The sequence below is a fragment of the Ambystoma mexicanum genome, chromosome 11, assembly GCF_040938575.1.
Source record: "Ambystoma mexicanum isolate Mex_15411 chromosome 11, UKY_AmexF1_1, whole genome shotgun sequence".
NCBI lineage: Eukaryota > Metazoa > Chordata > Amphibia > Caudata > Ambystomatidae > Ambystoma > Ambystoma mexicanum.
Genome location: NC_090934.1, coordinates 830,994,745 through 831,014,332, shown reverse-complemented (window position 1 = coordinate 831,014,332; position 19,588 = coordinate 830,994,745). Strand labels below are relative to the sequence as shown.

At 40.1% G+C, this 19,588-nt stretch overlaps 1 protein-coding gene across 1 annotated transcript in view; it reads right to left on the bottom strand.

Moving 5' to 3' along the window:
- The window catches only part of OTOG (otogelin), a 1,239,067-nt gene that overhangs the window by 947,489 nt on the left and 271,990 nt on the right, over window positions 1-19,588 (bottom strand). The window contains exons 13-14 of the mRNA XM_069625375.1: window positions 16,689-16,821; window positions 4,095-4,272 (exon numbers count right to left, since the gene is read on the bottom strand). Coding sequence (XP_069481476.1) covers window positions 4,095-4,272; window positions 16,689-16,821 — 311 coding nt within the window. The remainder of the gene's footprint in view (window positions 1-4,094; window positions 4,273-16,688; window positions 16,822-19,588) is intronic.

Genomic DNA, 19,588 nt, shown 5'->3' with positions numbered 1-19,588 from the left:
ATTAAACAAGGACAATTTTAAGACTAGTTTATGTTGGGCATGCATAACCGTGGGACGTCCAGCAATTCTGTGGGAAGCCCTCGGCTGCCTTGAGTAATACAAAGACTCTTTAGGAGAATCACTAACTCTCTTAGGTATTCATTTATTTATTTATTTATTTATATACAACACTCCAAAGCCCATGGAAATCAGGGTGCACATAGACACAGAAGACACAGTTCAGGGTGATAGCTTGAGACGCAGCTGGAGACCAACACACAGACTACCTGAGACATCCACAACCTCATAAAACACCCAGAGATGCTGTCGGCAAACACAGCCTGGTAGGATATCTAGCAACTACATTGTAGTCTATCAAGTCTTTTGGACACTCACAAACTCTCTCAGAGTCCTACAGACATTCACCGCCACACTAACATGTATGTGTGGGACAGTTAGATTCTCTTTTGCAGACATTACTCATTAGGAAAAACAATGACTAAACCGAATATCATTCTCTACAGGGACAAAACGGTGACAATTTGAGGCTATGTGGGAGACCTCAGATTATGGTAAACACACAATCTCCACAAAGACTCAGCCACTCTCTAGGGCACATACAACTCTGTAGAGAACAGGCACCATGACCCAGCAATGTGTTTAAAGACTCAGGGCCTGATTAACAAAAATGTTTTCATTAGGAATTTCCTGTGTTAAGATATATGTTTAAATCGGACCTCAATCAGCATCTTTGTGACTGATTAACAACCCCTGCAAACCCTGTTAATATTTGCATAACCATACATTTCTGTAATAAATCTACTTTGGGAGAACCAGCGCCTCTGTAAACGATCACATGACCCTGAAGGAGGCACACGCTGTCTGATTTACAAAGCGGTTTTCAACGGGATTGCACCACTGTAAACGTTTTTGTAAATCAGGCTCACTGTGTGCATTGCTCACTCAGTATTTTGTTACAGCTAGTCACGGACATACCGTTTCTGGAACAGCAACAAACTGTCTGCGATGCAGAAAAAGGCCTTGAGTAACAACAGAGTGCCTGGAACACTTATAGAACACGTAGACCGTAGATGCCTTATACATAAAGGGACCACAACTGCAGGTGGTGTTTCTTGGCCCCATTCAAGAAACAAACCATAATACAGAGCAATGATTTTGCTGACATTAAGATCACCTCTAAAGCAGACACCTTGACATGATTCTTATCGCCTCTATCTCACAGAGAATTTCCTTCACCCCAGGTGAGTGCCATAGATGCCCCAGTAGGGGCTGTGGTAGGAATAAATATAGAGAAAAGAATATGCCCATCACTGTGCATCAGTAAAGAGAGTAGGCAACAACCCCCTACAGTGGGCGGCTATTCTCAGCCATACACTAAGGAGTGGTTTGCTAATTGTATTGATGGTCCACTGTTCAAACCTTCCACCAACCCTGTTTGAAAACAGGCACCATATACAGCATATCAATAGACAGTATTTCACATAGATGCTCCACACATAATGCCCATGTTTCTGACAATATAATGAACACTCACTAAATGCTCTTGCGCTCTCCTGTACACTGTAATTCTTTTAATTATGACAAGTAAGTAATAAAGAAACATTTTGACCATTATTGGCACTAAACATAACACACTTAATATGCAAAAGGTTATTCACGAATATGCAGCTATCATTGCCATTGCATCTATATCTACTCAAGACTAGTAAACTAATTCAGGTGCATAATAGCCACTATATAAGAAACAAACTACTTCAATAGATCTCACTAGACCTCCCCTCTTTCCCAATGCAATATTAATGATGGGTAAAAACAGGTCCTCATACTCACTACGATGCTTAAAAGGTAGGGAAATGAGAGCTGGAGGCTGGATGCCTGGATGCCTGGAGACTTGCGGTCTGCACAATCCTAAAAATCCCAAAAATATCAATTGGGAAACCACCTATCAAAATCAACATGGTCCCTTTTAGCAAAAGCAACCAAAATTGTCAGATATGCTCCAAAAAGAGTCAGTGTCAATTGGGATTGACTGTGGTGCTGGCAACAATCAATTAAGTATAAGATATGACAGTGGGTGGAGAGCTTATTGTGATTGCCATGGATAGGGATTCTCCCTTCACGCCCAGTCAAAAATAGTAGTTCATTTCAAAAACAAAGGGAAGAAGTCCTCTTGAGTCTCAAAGGCCATACAATCCAATGTCAAAATTCAGGTAGAAAAAAGGAGAGTTCCCGCCCTCTCCACTCCATAGGGCTTTCATGGATAGAGTGATTCCAGTCTGCTCCTGGGTGGTCCTCTAGCTCCCGTCTACCTCCTTCAGCTAGCTCTGTTAACCACTCCCCTTCTGCGAGCCCTCCCCAAAGATAGTCTTTTTGTATTATCAGAATATAATTTATTTTAAACGGTCTCCTCCCTCTTTGCAGGTTGCAGAACAACCTCTTACGCAAGGCTCTTGCAGGGTGCTCCGTCGCAAGAATCTGACTCATAAGCTTAGGGAGTGGCAGCTTGTGGCAAGATGCTGACTCCCCATCCATAAACCAGTCAGTGGCTGGTTTATCTCTAAAGCAAGGTCAATGGTGGCTTGCCCAAACCTTTAGTTGACATGCTCCCTGTTCCCTATTCTCTCATATTCGGTGCTGCCCTGAAGCATTCTAGTCCACCGTAGTTTCTTAATATATTGTCATTGTTTATGGGAACATTTTGTTTTATTTACCAAACAAACGGGGAAATTGGAACACTTCCCAGACTAGTGAAATACAGTCTAGCAGTATCATTACTGTTATGTGCGATGGGTTCTCAAAAAGTAGATAATTCTGGCGTAAATCCCAAACAATCTAACTGAACGAGGAACTCTGTTCCAAATGATTAATATTTTCACATCGCCTGAATATATTTCAATGCATTTCACTACGTGCTTGCCCTACCCATTACATAGCTTGAGATATCGCTCAGACTTCATGCCCTGAGCATGGCTAAAACAAAAACTGCATATCAATCTCATGGCATATCCATATGAAGATCTTACAAAATGCATGAAAAAACATAATTTCAATTGTTATGGAAACAGTGTGTTGCCCTGCTACAAGTTACTGAATCCCCTCACCAAAAATATCCCTCCATTACAACTAGTGCACACACACATACATACACACATGCACATGTACATTCCAACAAAAAGGCCACTAGTACCATAAGCCAGGTGTCATTAAAATGGACTAATGTTACAGCTGTGCAGAAGAATGTAGGTCGAATCTTCAGTGTAGGTGTTTAGGTGTTGGTTGATCATCTGGATAGATGGAAGGGTTGGCATATTGTGGAATGGAGGTACTGCCATGTGTTTGTTCCCACTTAATCTCAATGGCTGTGAATGTGTGTGATGGAAGAATGGAAAGGCGAGAAACTGGTGGCGGAGTGATGAATGGAAGAATCTGATTACTTTGCACAGCTTCTGGAAATTACTGTTTTCCTACAAAGGGCATTTATAGACAAGGTAGATTAATTTAATTCCTCCTTCTGTCCAAACTCACAAGTGGGATGCCACATTATGGAGCCTTATTGCAAATATTCCAGGAAGGCCTAGCGAGGTAAAGGCAGGAGTACTATCCTATATATTTACAAAGATGGAAGTATGGCATTGACCTATGTGACTTGAGTGGAAATAACATGGGCGGTGTGGTCTCCAGTAGTTTAAGAGCTGGAAGAAACATAGGTTCACTGAAGTGACTTGAGTAGGGGACCCTTGGATAGGAACTAGGGTTATTTGTTGCAGCCCCTAGCCCTACTTAAGGATGCACACAAAAGATCACCACCTCTCTTTCAGATGTGTTCCACATTAGTAAACTATTCCACTTTCAGGAGTTGAAAGCCTGTAGTTACAAAAGGCATGCATTTGTTTATTTTGTTAGCTATGATCTGTTGAAATATGCTTCAGGGTACACTATTTTAGCAACTACCTTAATTTTGTAAGCAGAGATGCTGATCATTCTTCACACTCTTTATTTAAATAGTCACAAACATGCAATGGTATTGGAAGCTGAACAAGTAGCAACTTTTATGTGTGTGTACAAATATTAGAGACATAAATGAAGATACATACAAAAAATCATCCTGGATGTTTCCGTTGAAGGTCCCACAAAGTCCAACAGTATCATCCTTCCACCGGCCATCCACTTGGAGATAGAGTCTCAGGCCTTCCCTGTCATACTGTATCTGTATCCCAGTGTGCGTTTTTACTTCGAGAAATATTGAAGAGAGTTGCCTGATTTCAAACAAATCTGGTTAAATATAAATGAAGACAAATAGTATTAGTAATACACAGTCAAAGTTCCCCATGTTTACATTCAAAGTAAACATTTATTAGACTATCTGCCTGATTCATGGAATTATTTGTGTGAAAAACGCAGATTTGCGCGCTTTTATGCCCGAAAATCCCCGTTTGAAGTATAGGGATTTTCGGGCAGAAAGGCGCGCATATCTGCGTTTTTTCATGCAAATAATTCCATGAATCAAGCTATATGTATATCAGCATGTCCCAGTCTAAACAGTGACAAATCTTTCAAGCATATACTATGAAAACAGTGATATTTTATTGAAAATTTGAAAGCCACCTGATTTATAAAACACATTTTTTAAAATATATTATAACCCAGATCATGGAAATTAATTTTGCAACCCAGACTCGTTTCTTTTTGTAACTGAAATTATCAATACTCAGGGTTTAGTCTACAATGTTATTTGGAATTACAGCCACTAAATTGACATGCATTAGACATGTAATCTAAGATGCATATAAGGTCATTAAACAGATGAATAATGTAACCTTACTGTTTATTAGTTCACACTCTAGAGTGAAAGCACATCACAGTAATGCTTACAAGGAATACATTACACATCCGAATACGTTGTGAAACAATAGAATATTGTATTAATAAATGCACAGGGCTTAGTAGCGTGGAGAGGACTGTAGAGGGAGACAGACATATTTAATGATGCACATCTGTTCTTCCTTCACTGACTGCAAAGCACTGTCTTTAAAACTGTATTGCACAGAACGTCTATGGATCAGAAAAAAGGTAAAAGGGGACAACTGGTCTGTGAGTAAAATTAAAGGTTGTGAGACCTAAAAAACACTCAGTTGAAGCAGGTACTACCTGAGCAGAGAGAATACCAAATAGGTACATCCTTTGCTTTTTTCCCTTTTCACAAAACTACCCAGCCTGCTCTAACTTCAAAATAGAGAGAAAGGGACTGATTGGAAATAGTTTCCGCGAGGGGTCAGAAATGTGAAACGGACACAGAGGTAAAGTTTTCTCAAGATTTGCCATCTTATTGAAAGAAAAAGGGTTGGATGAATGCCTATCTTTCACTAACCTAATAAAGATGTCCCTACCTAACAAACTAAAACTACAGAAGAATGACTTAGTGTACAAAATGTCTCTAACCCTCACTCTAATATACCAAACAAAACAATTCAAGGAAAGTATGGCTAACTTTAGTTCAACAAAACAGTCTCTCAATTCAAACTTAAAAGTTCACGAAATCACTCCTTGTCACCAGGGTTGAACTCCTTTCCCAGGGACAAATGCAGGAATACTTTGAGCACAGTTCTGAATCAACAGGGCAATATTGAAATGAGACCTTGACACAGTATATTAACGGGTACTAATTAGACCCGCCAATTCTCAGATGTTAACTAGGAACACTGGACATAAAAGTTGATTCGGTTGAACACACCCAAGTCTGAAAAAAATAATGTTTTTCTTCTATAAAGCTTTCTTTCAATTTAATTTGATTGTTTAATTAGCTCTACTCATTTATTATTTTTTGGTTTAGAGGATTTATACTCTGTAATCTAGAATTTTGGTAACATTCTACAGTTTAGCATGAATTGATGTTCACAAATAATGTGTTCCTTTTTGAAAGGTTTTTGTTTTTATATTTTTCATTTTCATAAAAGAATGTGCTCCTTTTGAAAGGATTTTGTTTTCATGTTGTTTGTTTTTATAGAAATTGGTTCGCCACAAGAATTTTGGATTGGTTTTTGGCTAAAGGAACCATCACTAAACACTACATTTTTTGTTCCAACTGTACTAAACTAAACATTGACTGTTCTTTCTCTATGATTGTTGTGACTTTTTATGTGAGTTCAAAATGTAATCAATTGATTGTGATCTATTTTACAGTAACCGTTTAACTTACACTATTATGTATGAAAAAATACACTATGATTGATGAATATTGTTCTCTCTTTTTTCTTTATTTCACTACTTGGTTGATTTATGGATTATTTAAGTGGCTGTTAGCTATAGAACCCATCCAATGATCTCTAACTACAGAGACTTGCATCTATAAAATAGTTCAAAGTAAGATCTATTTTGTGAATTGTTACTCTTTTTAGCCTTAGAGCACTACACAGAGATACTACTTCGTTGACCTGAACAGTTGACCTGAATCAAGAGACCAACAAAGTTTGGATCAATGTAACGGATGAAAGACTCTTCCAATCACGGTGTCTTTCTCTTGGACACAACAAATGTCTTTCCCACAAAGGTCTGTTGACAGTTCAAAAACAACTGGTGTTTTGCACAATAGCCCTCTTGAAATGATAAATGTCTTTCTTTTACAACACAAGTTCAAACCAATGTAATTGTTCAGTTATCATATAACACCTTCTTCAAATGAATTACATTTGTCAGGATAGCACTACAACCTTTCTTAATGCACCTTCTTCAAATGAACCCCTTTTGTCAGGATAGCACTTCCACCTTTCTTGGTCAAACAAATGTGTGTCAAACCAATGATAAAGTAAAGGAATTCCTCAATTCAACAAAGAGTTCTTGCACCACACCTTTTTGTCACAAATGTATTTATCAAACCATCTTCTTTCCTGGTCCACTCGCCTTCCAGGGCTAACCACTATGATCCCTTTTCTGGTATACTCACCAGCCAGGAAGAAAACACCTACAACTACTTTCAAACTTGATGGAAATATTGACCGCAAGATTCTCCACATCATTCCCTCTTGGAAGGAGGGTTGCTCAATAACTGCCTTTTCTTATAGTCTCTTGACTGCTGGCAGTTCAGGTTACAAATCTCCCCCAGTTGAAATTCCAATAAGGGAGAGTGGCACCATTGTTGTCTCTGTATGGTTTCACAGTCTTTTGGTTGGTGGCAGCGTGGGATATACTCTTTCCCCAATTGTAGTTCTAATGGGGTGTTCCCAGAGCCTCAGGGCTGTTGATAATGCTTTATATAATCTTTCTCCACTGATGGTTCTATTCAAATCTTCTCACAGCTTCTTGGCTTTTGGTAATGTTTCTTATAAGCTTTCCCCAGTGCTAGTCCCTTATAAGGAGCCTTGCGTCTCTGCCAATTTTGTTCTTTTTCTTTATTAATCATAAAATGGTTTTTTCTTCAATTCAGTAACTGTTCGGTGTTCAAAATTGTTATTTTGTAACATTCTTGTACAGAGTTCCCTGTCATTAACATTTACTTCTAAACAAATCACTGGCTCTCTGCAGCATCTCCTTCTCGCGGTCAGGTGTCGCAGTGGACCTCCAGTGCCCGTAGCGCTTCTGTGTACCATCGGTAAGCTGCACATTGGTCTTCTGGAACTCTGAAGCTCTTTTGATCGTCTGCGACTTCACCGACTTGCTGAATGCTGCTTTGGGAGCACTCCTCTGCAGCTGGGCTTATTCTTAGCACGCCGCTTCCCGCAGCTAATACTGTGCACTTCTGCATGCCTTCACCCTTCGTTGGCTTCCCCTGCACCTCGGATAGCTTCATCAGCTACACCTCCGGCACATCCTTCAATTACTACTCAGTCTTCTTCCTCTCCTTCACCTCCTTCATGCAGCTGTGCCTCATCTTGGGATTTAAATATCCTGCTCATGTGCCTTAGTCTACAGCAACGAGACCACACGTTTGAATAATCAACCTGCTGAATCCTCATTGCCTCCGAGCCCTTCTTTCTGGTCCCAATACCACAAGCATTTTGGGAACTGAAGTTCATAGCGATTTTGTTTCTATTTTAAAGTAAGCCATCAATAGTTCAGGTAATATAGGGGAATCATGAGATAAGGAGGTCACCAATTTCCCCCCCTGGCATGAGCCCCCTACCATGTGTTCCTCCCACATGATACCAACGCCAGGGTCAGGGTCAGGATCAGGTAGCGGCTGCCTTTCTCTGGTCACATGAGAGGAGGTTCATACTGATTTTCTAGTGATGATCTCATTAGATTCATCACACTTCCATGGTGGAAATCCTCATGACCATGATAGTGTGCAATTTGTAATATTTGTATTGGATAACATTATATCAGTAACAAACTTCTGAAGTTTCTGGTAGCTACCAAGGTGAAGCATTAGTGTTGTCACTCACTTCCATCCTCGTGTTTGCTGCTTACACACACACAGTATCAGTAATGGGTCACGAAGAGGGCATACCCAGCATTCTAATCATAACTAAATTAGAGGGTTCTAACAAATTCAACATATTGACCATCACAGAATAGGATACCAACCTAATGTTGTTAGTCTTCTTCTCAAAGGAAAATCTCTAGATCTTTACCAATGACTCTGCCACCTGTCAGGTCCTATACTCACCTTAAGCTACAAGCAACATCTAAATTTATCAATGAAATCCTAGCTCTGGACTGCAAAAGCCATGTTCATCTCACCACTCCTGAGTCACAAATGGGATCCAATGTCCAGAACCATATCATTTTCCTTGATGTACAGGCATGACAGAGATTTAGTGACACAGTTAAAGTAAGTTTCTGTCAGACATTTTCGCTCATCCCTGAGCGGGTCTATGGAAACACCTAGCTGCTGGCTTTGAAAGTACAACGTTTACCAAAGCTAACTTTATAAATAAAAGTAGCTGGTGTCCTCCATTGACAGCATGTAGTCAGGCAACGAATGCACACACTTTGTTATTATTATTATTTTAATGTATTTTAGTCAGAAACTTTACACATACTATTATATCAAAATTCATACAAAATCATACAAATATGAAATACAATAAGAAATCTAAAACTCATTGTCTTAAGACAAGATTAATCAAATTAATGAAATACAGTTATTAAGATTTCATGGCATTTAGCATATAGGCCAATGCATACATTTACAGACATTTAAGCAAAATCTAAGCAAAAATCGCAAAATAGCAGCCCAGGAAATGAACCTGGTATCATGGCGTCTAAGGGTAGCTATAAAACAAATCGTATCGCAGTTACTTTTACAAATTGACTATTTGGACAAAATGTAGGCATATTCAATATAACGCCAAATGCAGGCTATTGCTACATGTATTCAAGCAGCGGAGCCAGAAGGCACTCTCACTGATTGATGACGGATTATGTACAAATTCAGCCAAATTAGACAACTGAATTGCAACCATACTGTGGCATTCAGTAAGCACATGTTTTTCAGTATCCAGACAAGTTGCATTTTTACAAACATGACAAATTCTATCTGCTCGTATCATTTTTAAAGCTGGTCCAATATTGTGTAAAACAGGCAGCCAATATAAACGAAGCAATAAAATAAATCTACAAACATTTTTAGATGGACAGATCAATGTGTTTTTGGCTCAATGTGTTTTGACTCTCGCATTTAGGTGAAACATTGCCCAAGTTATACTATGCTTTTTAATGTGTTCTTGGCTGCGCTGTGACTATCGCATTTAGGTGAAATACTGCCCAAGTTTTACTATGCTTTTTAATGTGATCTTGGCTGCACTGTAACTTTCGCATCTAGGTGAAATACTGCCCAAGTTATACTATGCTCTTTAATTTGCCTTTGGCTGCGCTGTGACTTTCGCATTTAGGTGAAACATTGCCCAAGTTATACTATGCTTTTTAATGTGTTGTTGGCTGCGCTGTGACTTTCGTATCTAGACGAAACTTTGCCCTAGTTAGCTAACTTGTATTCCTGTACTTGCCGAATCTGCCACTACCTGCACTTGCCAGATCGCCTACCCACCCAGGTCCTAGTCTATCTGCACCTGCCTAGATTACCTAACTACCAGCATACGGCCTCTTACTAGTTTGCTTAAACCCCCCTACTACCGAATTGACACAACTAATACAATTACACGTCTCTGCACACAGCACCAGTCTACACCTTTAGTCTGTACGTAGATCTGCCCATCACTAACACTTCCCTGCCCACGACCATAATGAAAACCACCCTATACCAAACACTGCACCTTGTACTGAGCCTCCTCACCACCATGGCACTTGTATCCGCCACATCACACCCCCCTAAGGACAGAAATATGAGACTCAGGGCAAGATTGACCAGTCTCCACGAACCATCATCCTACCACAACCATAGAGGTTACATTGATCTATCAAACAAACGCTCGCAACACCTCAAACTTGCCCCTATCCATCTCGCCCATATAATAACTAACCAGCTACCATCACAAAGAGACACCCTAACTAAAAATAAACAACCTCCCACTACTTTACCAACTAACACCTTATCACTAACTGGGTCACTCGTCAATGCTAGATCTATGGTAGCCCACGCTACAGAGATCTCTGACACAATATCCAATGAGAACCTAGACCTTCTGGTCATAACCGAAACCTGGCTCCATGAGGCGGCTGGCCCTGCCATCATGCTAGCAATACCTGATGGCTACCAACTACTAAGAGTCGACAGACCTAATACCAAAGGAGGTGACCTAGCCATCATTCACAAATCCACCTTACCCATTAAATTAGCTACTACCTTGCTATTTCAATCATGTGAACTCCTTACTGCTAACCTTCACCTCTCCTGCAACCGAACCCTTACCATGTATGTCATTTACAGACCACCTGGACCACTAGGATCCTTTGAAGACGACCTAACTAGCATCCTAACTAATAACACTAAAGACCATGCTCAAATTCTACTATTGGCAGACTTTAACTTGGGCTTTAATGACTGTAATGACAAACACGCCCTATCTGTTGCTACACTATTGAATGACTATGCCTTAACACAAAAAGTCTCCTCCCCTACTCATATCAAAGGTAGGACCTTAGACTGGGTTGCTGATCGGAATTGTAACATTAGCATTACCAACATAATGTCACAATCTTGGACTGACCACTACCTTATTGTATTCAATGCCTCACTTGACCTTATCCGACCTAAACCTATACTTATGGCCCCGCCACTCCCCACTAGAAGTAAAAAAGACATCACAGCAGAACAACTCCTACCCCTCCTCCTCCCTACTCTTGACAATCTAGACAACATCACTAACCCCACTTCGCTCGTGGAAACCTACAATAGCACGATGATTAAGGCACTTGATTTGATTGCCCCCACCAAAATTCGTAAAAGCAAACAACTCTGTCACCTGAACAACTGGTTCACACCACAGTTAAAAGACCTTAGAATTCAAAAAAGAAAGTTACAGTCTATTTGGCAACACTCACCCACTGCGGAGAACAAATTCAAACTAGCCACTCTTGCCAAACAGTATAAAAAGGAAATCATAAGTACCAAAAGGAATACCTTTAATAATAGAATATCTAAGGCTAAATCTGATACCAAGGAACTTTTCTCCACCCTCCGGGAAATGGAATCACCCATACCCCCGACTGATAACATCCCAAAAAATAAACTCTGGTGCACTAATATACAAAATGCCCTTGCGGGTAAAATTAGCTTACTCCAAACTAAAATTGCTAATAAAAAAGCTTCCCTGCTCCTGCCAACGGAGGCCACACCTCAGTCACAGCTTCCTCTAAACCAGTCTAACACCCCTCACCTATTCAGCTTCAGACAAATAACTATATTAGAGACAGAAAAAATCATACTATCTTTAAAGCCGTCTAACTGCAAAGGAGATAACTGCCCTGCCCAAATTATAAAAGATGCAGCTAGCGACCTAGCCCCTTTCATCTCTAAGCTCATCAATGCATCTTTTAAGTCCAACCTAGTGCCCAATAACTTAAAACAATCTTGGGTGCTCCCCCTGCTAAAAAAACAAACACTTGACCCTGCAATACCGACAAATTACAGACCTATCACCACCGTCCCATTTTTGCTTAAAATCATTGACAGAGTAGCGTACCTGCAAATTCAGGACTACTTAGAAACTAACAATCTACTAGGCTCACGGCAATCTGGCTTCCGTCCTCTTCATGGTACGGAAACAGCACTGATTGGGTGTCCAGTCAACTGGTCGACTGCAATTTGGTCGACACCATTTGGTCGAATGCCAAATGGTCGAATTTTTTTTTTTTTTTATATATATGTGTTTTGTGGGTTTTCGTGTGGGGAAAAAAAAAAAGAAAAAAAGGGGGTTGGGGGGGGACCCCCCCAAAAAATGGGTAAAAAAAAAAAAAATCGACCATTTGGCATTCGACCAAATGGTGTCGACCAATTGTCCTGTCGACCAAATGTTTTCGACCATTTGACTGGTAACCCCCTGATTGACCTTAAGACCCAAATTGACGAGTTGAAGGACAATGGCAAATCAGCTATGCTACTCCTCCTTGACCTTTCTGCGGCCTTCGACTTGGTAGATCAGGCAGTCTTATGCAATCACATCAGCTCTGCCGCACATTTCTCAAGTGATGCCATAACTTGGGTACAATCCTTCCTTGCCATGGGAAAGGATTGAGAGTCTTCTCCCCCTTAGCAGCCGCTGATCCCACACAAGTTTCATGCGGTGTCCCTCAAGGATCATGTGTATCTCCGACGATGTACAACATCTTTACTAAACCTTTGTTTGACAAGTTGGACAGACTGGGTGTCATCTACACTAATTACGCAGACGACACTCAGATCCTTATTCCCCTTTCGGGTAACTACTTGGAAGACACGGCCTTAGTAAACAAGATATATCTCCTCATTCAGGCATGGATGGCATCTCACGGCCTCTGCTTGAATGACTACAAAACTGAGTTACTGATCCTTGGCTCAGAACTGGCCATCAAAAAACTTGACCCGAACTACGCCTCATTCAACATCGACAACAATGTCATCAAAGTGATGCCTGCAACCAAAACCCTCGGGGTCTATCTTGACTCAGCGCTCACCTTCAAGAAACAAACTAACTCACTAGCATCCTCCACTGCATATACTTGTAAAATGATCCGTGCATGTAGGCCATTTCTAACTGAAACTAGCTGCATTACTCTAGCTAATGCACTCATCATTTCCAAGCTGGATTACTGTAATGCTCTATATGCAGGATCTAACAAATATATCCTTGATAAACTTCAAACTCTCCAAAATAACGCTATTAGAGTAGCCTTAAATATTACTAATAGAGCTCATATCTCCACCTCTAGAAAAAACATCCATTGGCTAAAAATCAAAGATAGTATTGCCCTTAAAACCCTCTCCCTCACCTCTAAATGTCTCAACAATATAGCGCCCCCTTACCTAGCAAACAGAGTTAACAAGAGAATATCAAACCGTCCCACTAGAATGACCAATGCCTACACTTTAGTGGTGCCTAGATACAAAAAGAGCACAGCTGGCGGCTCCAGCTTTCCGGTCATAGCTGCTGAAACCTGGAACAAACTCCCTCTTGATCTCAGAATGGACCAACCTTATCCCAGTTTCAGGCGGAAAGTCCTCACCTGGATACGCTCCAATGACGCTTAGCTTGACCCCCTACTGCCACTTACCTTCGAGACCCTGATCTTTGTAATTTAGATTAATTGCTCTCTGGGCATCCTGCCTTATCTGCATTTTTTCATATTCGCTTGTACATGTACCTTGTTTCTATTTTTACTGCATAACTGCATTTTCCTGTAACCAAGTTCTCAAATATCCTTGTACTGTCTGCGCCCAGCTACCCTTTTGGGGTTTGGTTTTTCGCTATACCAAATAAACAAACAACAACAACAACAACAACAAATATTGTTGCGCTGCCCATGGAGTATAAAGCATGTGTGATACATGACTATATGATTTCAGTCCAGTCAGGTGTGTAAAGTTATTAATTCTGTCTCAGTCGATTCAGTTTGATTTAAACTCTTTACAAAACCCGGTGTGTCCCAACTCCCATTTTGGTGGCCAGTTAATGGAATTGAATAGGTCCAAAATGGACTTCATATAGTTTGTTTGTTCTCTAGATTTAATATATAAGTCTAACAGACACAACACTGGACATTGTGGGTTCCTCAAGGCGTTAATGTACCACAAGCAACGCCTCATTACTATCAGGCACTCCATTGAAATGAGGCCTAATTATATGCGTAGAATCTCAATGGGGACACAAGAGCGGAGGCCAAGAAACTTTCTCCGAAAACACACCTCCAACCTTCTAATCCATGCAATGCCAACAACCGTAAGGGACTCAAGGCCGTAGACCACCACATGGTAGAGGCATTGTTTATACAATCGCAGGACACGCCAAAACTATAGCCCACTGAATTATTACTAAAAGTAACAATTAGGGCCATTAGCTTGGACGCCTTCCTCTTCCTTGCGGTTACACACTCAGTATAATTCAGCTGGAGGGATTGCATCTTTCAGCAGAGGCCTGTGTGAGGGGCGAGGTACATGGACTGTGCAATGCCCTTTTTCAGGTGGAGCGAGGGGTGCATCAGGGTTGTGTGCTGACCCCCTGCTCTTCTGTTTGGACATTAATGGTCTTTATGACCACTTACTTAAATCCACCCTGATGCCCCCAGGTTGGGTAGCAGGCTTATGACACCACTGGCTTATGCAGATGATACAGTCTTGCTGGCCCGTACTCCTTGAGCCTTGCAGCCTCTCATTGATGACTATTCCCTATTCATGGACTCATTGGATCTCATTGGATCTAAAGGTCAATGCCCAAAAAAAGTCCATCATGGTCTGTAGTAAGGGGATGCATCAATCCAAATTCCCCATGTTTAGAAGGTGGTACTGATCCCTAGAGTGTATAGTTTTGACTACCTGGGGGTCAGATTTTCCTCGAACTTTAGTGCTGAAGCCCATGGTAATAAGCAAACTGTAAGAATCAAACAGGCTATGGGGGGTAGTTAGAGCTATGAGCATGTTTAAAGCTAAACCGGTTGAGCTGGTGCTCAAAGTTTACAAGGGGAACGCTACCTTTGTTGGTAAGTATGGAATGGAGGTGTGCGGATATTGTAATGTCAAGTCCATCCATGTGGTGGAGAACACCTTTTTTAAAAGAGTATTGGGCTTCCTCGATCGTGCCCAAATTTTGCAGTGCGCCAGGAATTGGGCTGCAGGTTTATTTGCAATCTTATTACAGTTCAGCTTGCAAGTCATTGGTTCAGAGTTTGTGGGAACAGAAAAGCACTCCTAACCCATGAGCTAATTAAATATCTGGTCCACAGGAACCCACATTTAGGCATGTAAAAGCCATGCTGGTGGAAGTGGACGTTGATCAATGTTTCCGTGTGAAAGATGTTATTCCTCGCAATGCTCTGAAGTCTGTAAAAGTAAGGGCATTTTTCCAGAATATTCTGGACAAAAGGGAGTCATCTCAGATCCTGAAGCCTGCTAATAGGAACACGCAATAATTGTGAGCCCAGGTATCCAGAATTATTTGCGATTGGCACAGAACCCTTCTCAGCACATCGTTATTACCAGGGCGCATTTTAATTGCATTCATCTAAGATCAGTGGTGGCGTGCTGGTCTAATGGCAACAAGAAACAATTGTACATTTGTTGCAATGCACCTAAGGAAGACCTGGCCCATTTTTTATTTATTTTGCCAGCTTTCCTGCCTATTAGAGAGTGCAGGGATTCCTTCAATATGAACCTGCTCTGTCTTATTTTTTATGGGCGGACTCAGTATGTGTGTGCTGGGGTCTATTCTCTTTTGTAAAGAAAGAGGGAATTTGTTTATTGAAAACTGCCTAAAATCTTGTATTGTCCATCTCCAGAATGTTTTAAAGTTTTAATGATCTTGGAATGTTTAACTTGTGTTGATTGTAATTATGTTGTCCAATGTTTCTGTTTTTATGGGAATGTTCTGTTTTCCCGAATAATCGTTTCTACCTACCTGTATAATGATAATGTATTGCTAAACCAAAACAATATCTGAAAAAACACAAACATTTTATTCTTTATTACCATGACAAATTAACCTGTTTTGCTACATTGGCTGTTTGCTCAATCAAAACTCATTAAATGATCCCCTCTATATTTCTTACATATTAAAATGTATCAACCTGGAAATAAGCCTCAGTGTGGAAATCACACATTAATTTAGCAATAACACCGAGGCCCTTGGGCCGGAATGGGTGGTAAATTTATCCAGTTACTTAACGATGGGTCCCAGTGCTGTTACCACCCGATCCAGCCTGCCGGCTCAGGTGCTATTGCTGTTACAATCAGGTAAGTGGGGTGGGGTGTTTTGTAGGGGATAGGGTGGAGACTGGAGGGAAGGAGGGTGAGGGTAAAATGGTGGTGCGGGTGCTGGCAACTTCCAGCTTGCTCGGAACACAGGCTTGGGTTTAAGGATTCAGCCCACGATCTGAACATGCTGAAAACATTTTGTTCTATTGCAGGCATAAGCAAACATGCAAAACCTGTTTAATCACATTTTTTAAATGAAAATTCACACATTTGAATACTGAAAATGTGGATACAATCTGCAAGGTTTTGTTTCTTTGAAAAAAAAAAACAATGCATTCTAGAACATTTAAAAGTAAACTTGTACAACCAATATATAAGATTAAAGTAATTAATGAATCTGCATACTTACCGTCTGTGTAGGGCAAATTCACTTTGTAATGATCATATACCAAAACATCACCTAAATGAGTCAGTGTCACTTGTTTCCTGGAATCCTGGTTCAGAATTAGACTAACTGACTGCATGCAAGATCCATCTTGGTTCTAGGAATGCAATTTAAAATAGTTTCTTTAATTATCTTTTTGTATAAGTAAATCACGCTGTTAAATATGCATAATCACGTAAACAATACGTTCATAATATCTGTGATTCATCAACAGAGAAGACACACTTAAGAAATCAATTTTTATGTTACAGGAATGTAATGATCATTATTTCAATATTCTTCAATTAAATATTTATTACCTTTGGTAACTATATATATATATATATATATATATATATATATATATATATATATATATATATACACATTTTACAATAACTGTTGCTTTTGCCGCCAAACAACTCAAGTGGAGACTATAAGACACCTTCACCTGTCGTGTTTAGGAGGGACCAAAGAAAGAAGCACTTGGTTAAGCCACTTTTTTAAAGACCTACCTGCTTACAGCGAAGCAGAATGGTGGGCACCCTTATTGAGCGGTGCTGGGTAATAGCAGTAGTGGGATTTTTTAGACAGATTGTGCTGGATAACATAGGAGGAAAAGAGGAAATTAATCTGCAAAGAAACACCAAGGTGGCACAAACTTTAGGAAATGAATAAACTCTTGTAAATTATAAGGAGACCAAAGAGATATATTAACCTTCTGGAAATATTAGGGAGAATGGGTTTGGAACCAACTATTGTTTAGGACTAAGAAACAACTAAACCAATGGAGCGCATTGAAGTCCTTCTTTCCTCTCCCTCCTGTGGACTCTATTTCTTCATTTGTAAAAATTAGTTTGTACAATTAAATAAAAAAATAATAATAATACTATATACATTGTCAGAGGAATATGAATGAGCATTCAAACTGTTTTCAGTTTACTATTGAAACAATATGTCGAATTATCATTACGTTTAGAGCAAGGCAGCATACACGTAAGAGTACCCAAGTAGTAATGTTTGAGCATCAACAGTAGCTAACATGGTTATGTAAAAGGGGAATTCTCTGAGCTACACAGCAAGAGCATTCTTGAAGTGCATAATGTTGCCAATGCTCCGCAGGACACCATGCAGCCAGGACACAAGACAGTCATTGACCGCGCACAAAGTTTGCTGACATGGATAACAGTACCAAAAGGAGGGAGGTTTGGCGAGAGCCTCTGCCAGATGAAGGATTTGAAGGGAAACGATAGAGGTGCGAAATTGAGGGTCGACAAAGATGGAATCGTGGCCTCATTGGAGGAAACGAGTGTGATGGCATGTCATGCACAAGGTGACATTAAAAGTGCAGTGATGGGAATACTGCCAGAGTTGCATCCTGATTAGCACATTAGTATCCGGTCAGATGCAGGTAAGAACTGTAAAAAGTATCAAAACACAAAATGGAGTCTCAATAGGACTACTGCACTTGATATGAAATGCACCATTTATAATATGCTGGGAAAAGAGGCTTTGCTATGAGTTTTTATTTTATAATAAGGTCTATCCCAAGTGGAAAATTATTATGACAAGAAATATTCCTGTATAGTACCATATTTAGCAGACTGACCCAATGCATTAGAAAACCTCATAGCTGACATTTATAAAACGAAATAGTTCTTGTTTGGACAAATCAGTAATCTTCTGTTGCACTGCACACAATGACACCTTACTATTTCCAGAAAATCATCAAAATTATAGAATTGCATTTGTCAGATTTGTTTAATTTTGCTTGTTTTCTCTTTATCACTAAGATCTACATTGTATGTGAAAGTTACAATATTTGTATACACAATATAAGTGATCAGATGTAACGAGTTGATTGAACACAAATGTCATATTTGTTAAGGATAATATCATGATTTATTTAATATAAAATAAGTATAGAGAACAAACAATGCAAACCAAATGCACCTGAACACTGGTAGTTGGACACATACTGAGACAGGTCAATGCATGTATGAGACTAACGCAATACAACCATTAAATGGTATATTGCTTACCTTCAACAACGACTTTCCAAAAATCCAGAACTCAATCAAAGACCAACCAGAAAGTCTGCTTTTTCAGAGCTTTTGTGAATGGAAGCCACTCAGTGATTTGGACTATGTTTATAGAAAGCTGTATCAAAGCTCTACTAATGGGCAACATCATTTAAAACACATTCCTCTCACATCGACTCTCCATATCTACCCAACTGGCTGTGTGAAGAAATATGATCATATTACCCAATTATCAAAACCTAAAACTGATCGCCTTTCAACCGACATATACACAACAAATTCCATTATATTGTATTTAAAGTAATTAGGTTGCGACAATGGAAATGACTTTCTGAGAAATTGTTCATTTTCACTGTTCTTCATGAGAGTCAGGGCTAATAATTGGTCAAGTTGGATATTTAACCAATGAAGATTCTCTACTTGAAGTCATGCTTGTTTTTCTGTCATGTCCCCAATTTGGAGTTCTCTCGCTACCACTTTACACTTAGCATCTTGCCTGCTTAACTTTCATAAGGATTTGAACACTTTTTGTTCCTAAGTAAAGTACTTCTTTATATGTTATAATTACAGGGTAGTGGAGCCCAGGGACTGTGTACGGAGCAACATGGGGGAGCCCTCAGACTGTGAGGGTAATGGGGTGGGGGATACCGGATCATGTGGGGGAGTAGGAGGGTAGCCCAGGGATTGCTTCAGGGAAATTCTATTTTGGGGCGGGTGGGGAAAACATAGGACTGTATGGGGAGCGAGGCAGGGAGCCGCTAGGACTGTGTTGGGTGTGGGGCGGGGGAATGAAGAAGGAATTGCATGAAGATATGAAAACAATCTGCATGTGATTGAGGTGCT